We start from the raw sequence: 5,206 nt of genomic DNA on the forward strand, positions 1-5,206 counted from the left end.
CACCTGCTCACCGTACACGCTCGCCGCACACAGCAGCCCTGGTGCTCCCTGAGCCCGTCCTGGCTCCTCTCTGGGTCAGCCCCCCGGACAGTCCAGCCAAGAGGCCCCCATGGCTGCCCCCAAAGCCTGGGGAGACTCTCCTGTCTCGGCTACACGCTCCCCGAGGGCCCCAGCCTGGCCCCCTCCCCCGCGCCGGGGCCCAGGAGCCAGGCCAGGAGAGGAGAGGGGCTGTGGGAAAGGCCCTCCCCCATCTTGTCCACCCGCCAGCGTCCTGGAATGCGCTGACCGCAGCGGCCCAGCCTAATCCCAGCTCTGCCCCTTGGGGCCAGCTGAGCCTCTGGAGCAGGGCAGCAGGGGGAGGCTGGGCTGCGCTGGGCTGGGGGCACAGGCTGGAGACACCAGGTGGTCTGACGGCCCCGAAGGCCGGGCAGGCCTGGTAGGCATCCTCCCCGGCCCCTCCTCGCTTGACCACATGGGAGGGTGTGGGTCCCTGAGATCCTGGAGGCGGGGTGGGGGGGCTGCCTCAGCCACGCCCTTCCCACAAAAATGGGGGAGAAGCTGCTTTCCCAGGTGCCTGAAGGATCCTAAGAAGCGAGGTGGACTTTGAGAGGCAGACAGGCCCCGAGGCGATGGGGGTGGGGAGGGGGCCGCCCTGTCCCTGGAGCTTGAATGGAGGACCTGCTGGTGGGGGAGGGCGAGAGGCTGAGGACGGAGGGAGAGGTGGGGGCAGGGAAAGGCACAGTGACCTCACCAGCCACCCCTGGGGTGCGGCTCCCGAGCCCCCGCCCAGCCCGGCCCGCCTATATCCCCAGGCCCCGCGCTGCTCCCGGCAGAAGCTGGAGAGATGACACTGCAGGTGGGTGAGACCTGGACTTGGGGAGAAGGGAGCAGGGCCAGCGGGGAGGGTCCCCCAGTCAGCTGTGCTCCTCCCCCACAGAGCTGCCCTCCCACGAGACCCTCAGGCTGAGAGGGAATGCTGCTCAGAGGGCCAGGGTCCGGGCAAAGTGCGTGCACTTTGGGGGACGCCTGGACAAGTGGAGTACCGGAGGGGGAGGATGCCACAGACACAGGGCCCTCTGTCCCCTCTTCTGCCTGCAGTTTGAAGCCTTCTATGCAGGGGGCCTGGCCCCGGGCTGGAACCTGCTAGTCCAGGGACACTCTGACTCTGGAGAGGACAAGTAAGGGACAGCGCCCTCCCCAGGGTCCCCTCCTTGGCCTTGGGTGGGCGACTGCCCAGCCGTTCGCTGCCCTCACGAACCTCACGACGCCCCCAGGTTTGAGATCAACTTCCTGTCGGAGACAGGGGACATCGTCTTCCACATCAAGCCCCGGTTCTCCAGCGCCACCATCGTGGCCAACACCTTCCAGGGCGGCCACTGGGGCAAGGAGGAGGTGTCCAATGTCTTCCCGCTGGTGCTCGGGGAGCCCTTTGAGGTGACGGGAGTGGGGCGAGGCCCTTGGGAGGCAGGGGAACCCATGGGGTGGGGTGGGCGAGGCCCTAGGGGGAGGGGCAGGGAGGCGGAGGTGGGGGTGCCTGTGGACACATCAGGGCCACCTGCTGCTTTGTGGGAAGGATGCTGTGTAGCATCTAGGGCTCCCTGTACCCCTGGCTTCCAGCAGCACTGCTGTCCCCACCGGGAGCCCCTGGGGGAGGGGGCTTATTAGAGATGCTTACGGGTAAAAGGGCCAGTGCGGGAGTCTCACTGCTGGCTCTGGGGGGTGCAACAGGGTGCCCACCCCCTGGCCGCCAGCCACCCCTCTGAGGAGAGAGGGAGGGACTCCCAGCTGGGGGTTCAGAACTCCCATGGGGCGGGCCTGCATGACGGCGGTTCCACGTGCTCAGGGAACCCTGGGCCCCCGGCTATGCTTCCTGGACTCAGAGCTCTTGGAGCTCAGTGCAGGAGCAGGTCGCAGGCCCAGCGGGCCGTGGGTCACTGGCCTCCCGTCCGCAGATGGAGGTCAGCTCGGATGCGGAGCACTTCCACGTCCACGCCCAGGAGCACAAGGTGCTGCAGTTCTCCCACCGCCACAGGCCGCTGGCCGCCATCACCCGGGTGCAGGTGCTGAGCGACCACCGCCTGGCCCAGGTGGAGCTGGCCAGGAGAGGCCTGAGCTGGGAGTAATGTTCCCGCCCCGCCCACAGAGCATCTTTATCCCGGGGCCCCATTCGCCTGGGAGGGGGCTGTGGGCTTGCCCTGTCCCCATCTGCTGAGTCTGTGCAGGGGTGGGGCTGGAGCTGAGGCGGGTGTCTTGGATGCTTGCAGGGATGTGGGCTACTGAGCTGTGTCTGAAGTCCCAGGATCGAGCCTTGGCCATTGGCCATCCCACGTCCAGTGAAACCCACGCTGGGGAAGCTGGGGGGAGGGCCCTGTGGTTCTGGGCGCCCCACTCCAGCTCCACCTTCAATAAAATTTAAGCAGGCTGCAGGAGCTTGGCTACTTGGAGAGGGGGATGGGCTGGGGTGGGGTGGGGCCATTCGAAGCAGCCCTGGACACCCTCCCCTGGGCTAGGGGTCAGGGGTCCCTGAGACCTACGTCCTGGTGGTGGTCCAGCCCCTTACCTCACCCCCAGGACACTGAGGGTCTGGGGTGGGGGGTGCTGGGATGGACACAGGCTTGTGGGGAGGCCCCTATCTGGGGGTGGGGAGTGGTGATGAGATCCGAGGAGGGGAGGGCTCCTGGCCACAGGCCAGAAGGTCCCAGCCGGTCTTCACCCAGGACACTCACACCCTCCGGCTCCGCCCTCAGCCCCCAGCCCAGGGCAGTCTACTGAGAGGTCCCAAAGCTTCCTCTTTGCCCTACTTCCCGTAGGGTACACGGAAGGGTCCCTCCTGCAATTCCTGTCCCTGCCCACTTCTGTACGTGTGGTGGGGGAGGAGGGAGCCCTGGACAGTGAGCACAGCTGCGAGTCCCCCGGCCCCTGGCTTCCGAGCTCAGCTCACCCAACCATCTCTCTGTCCATCTCAATTAAAATGGTGATGTCACAGTTTAGGATGAGGCTTAGCCGGTGTTCACCCTTTACAAGTGAATTATTTAAAGAAAAGTCGCAGGTCAGTGGTATCACAGACAGAAGGGTGGGGTGTAGAACCGGCTGTCTCGATCTGAGTTGCAGCTCTGCTGCCCCGATGTGCGACCTTGGCCAAGTTCCTGAACTTCTGGGCACAAAGAGAGCCCTCAAGCCATCGGGAACCGTGAGGCTCCAGGAGCTGACTCAGGAGAAGCGCTAGAGAAGTGGCTGGCACTCGTCATGACATCACCTGCCGTGGGATTCCTGGCAGGACACACATCTGCCCCAAGCATCTTGCCCTCTAAGCTTTACAACTGGGGAAACTGAGGCTGGGTCGGGGAAGAAGTCAGCAGCAGGGTGGGGCCCACGGAGGGGAGGGCCCAGCGACCCAGTGCCCTCTGGAGCTGAGGAACCATCCAGGGTGGGCGGCAGCTGAGCAGGGTAGAGGGGAGACGGCGGTGCCCCCGCCCCCAGGTGAGACAATGGTGGCCCCAGACTCCAGCAGTGCAGCTTCCTTCCTGTCTCCGCTCACTTCCCCGTCTGTGTCCGTGGCCCAGCTGGCCCAGGAGCCCCTTCCCGCCCCCTCCTGCAGGAGGCCTGGCCTTTTGTGTCAACCGGGAGGGGCTGGGGGCTGGTGGGCTGGTGGATGGGTAGCCAACCAGGCCCTGGGAAGGACTGGGTTGGCAGGGAAGGGGCGAGGCTTCTCCTGCCCCTGGGGACGCCGAGCCCACCGATGGGGCTTCCCCGCTCGTGGTGCAGGCCCCCTGCTTTGCGACCCGAGCTGGCTACTCACCCTCTCTGGGCCCGGTCTCCCTGCAGACAAAAGGCTCCCCTCCCGGTGAAACTCTGCCTCCCCAACAGCAATGTAAGGTGGGAGGGGGGGAAGGACAGAACATGCCAGGTTTTAGCTTCTTCAGTTTGGGGCGGCTGCTGCTGAGCCTGCGGACAGCCTGGGCTCAGAGGCAGACACACTGACTCCGAATTTTGCTGGGCTCCACCTGAGGGCCGGGTCAGCACCATCTCGCAAGCACTTGTCCAGGTATGGAGAGCCACGCTCCTTTTACAGATGTGAAACAGGCTTAGAGAGGGTAAGTGACTTGCCTAGGGCTGCTCAGCAGATGAGGGATGGAGCTCAAATATCTGACAGGCTTCAAGCGCGCGCGCGCGCACACACACACACACACACCCCGTCCCTCGACGTTGGCCCTGAGCTGAGTCAGCTTCGAATCAGCCCTTCTGTGGGGCAACTCAGACCTCAGGGGCTGCAGGCCCACTGCGTCCTTGAGCCTCGGTCTCCCCAGCTACGAAATGGGGTGCAGGCAGCTACGGTCTCAGAAGGTCCTGCGGCAGGGGCTATGCGCCATGTGGTAACCCTTCCGTGACCTCACTGCTCTCAGCACACAGTGGAGGTGCCCATCTGTAACTGTGCCCCGTCTCAGCACCACAGCCCCTTGGACAGAACCATCGGCTCCTCCCTCGGCTCAGAGGACGCCTCCTCTGGGAAGCCCTCCTTGACCTCTGCTTCCCTCTACCTCCTTCCTGCCCTCATCACACTGCCTCTTCTGGAAGTCGGGGACCAGGTCTCACTCCAGGCCCCCGGCCCCAGCTGCTCCAGAGCACATCTAGCTCTGGAAATGTTTGCTGAACAAGTAAGTGAATAAATGAATGATTGACGTGGACAAAACCACTTAGAGCCTTGAACAAGTTAGCGATGGCCCTCCCAACAGGGGCTGTGGACCGATAAGGCCTCTACTGCAGGCTCCCGTCTTGTTTAAGGTGGTCCCCACACTTGGGAGATGAGAACAAACCCAACCCCGCCCCTCCACGCCCGAAGGCCTCGCACCTCCGGCTCCAGCTCTCCCCGTTTGTCCGCCTCCTTCCAATCCTGGAACACACTGAGCCGTCTCTGCCCCAGGGCCTTTGCACTGGCATCTCCCCCGGACACTCTTCCCCAGCGCTCAGCCTGGCCGGCTCCTTCTCATTACACAGGCCTCTCTTCTAGATGCTGCCTCCGCAGAGGGACCTCTAGCATCTGGCTGAATTTATTCTCCATCGCTGTTGCATTTGTTCCCAAGCAGCAAATTATGGTTCACAGATCTACCTGCTCACAGGTTTGCCAGCCGGACAGTCAGCTCCTGGATGTGGGCCAGCTGGCCTATGTGCTCACCATTGGATTTCTGATGCCTGGAACAGAGCCTGG

General features: G+C 64.1%; 1 protein-coding gene across 1 annotated transcript; it reads left to right on the forward strand.

The window, feature by feature from the left end:
• The first annotated feature begins 820 nt into the window (after positions 1–820).
• GRIFIN (galectin-related inter-fiber protein) lies at positions 821–4,817 on the forward strand. The gene is made up of 4 exons (XM_032606884.1): positions 821–856; positions 1,099–1,178; positions 1,275–1,434; positions 1,953–4,817. Exons 1-4 carry the CDS (start codon positions 845–847, stop codon positions 2,121–2,123), a joined length of 423 nt encoding a protein of 140 aa, XP_032462775.1. The 5' UTR covers positions 821–844; the 3' UTR covers positions 2,124–4,817.
• Positions 4,818–5,206: the final 389 nt, after the last annotated feature.

Source organism: Phocoena sinus, chromosome 15 (genome assembly GCF_008692025.1).
Source record: "Phocoena sinus isolate mPhoSin1 chromosome 15, mPhoSin1.pri, whole genome shotgun sequence".
Taxonomy (NCBI): Eukaryota; Metazoa; Chordata; class Mammalia; order Artiodactyla; family Phocoenidae; genus Phocoena; species Phocoena sinus.

Coding starts and splice junctions, on each gene's coding strand:
- GRIFIN (XM_032606884.1), top strand. Junction 1,179..1,274: donor TCTGACTCTGGAGAGGACAA/GTAAGGGACAGC, acceptor CGACGCCCCCAG/GTTTGAGATCAACTTCCTGT. Junction 1,435..1,952: donor TGCTCGGGGAGCCCTTTGAG/GTGACGGGAGTG, acceptor TCCCGTCCGCAG/ATGGAGGTCAGCTCGGATGC.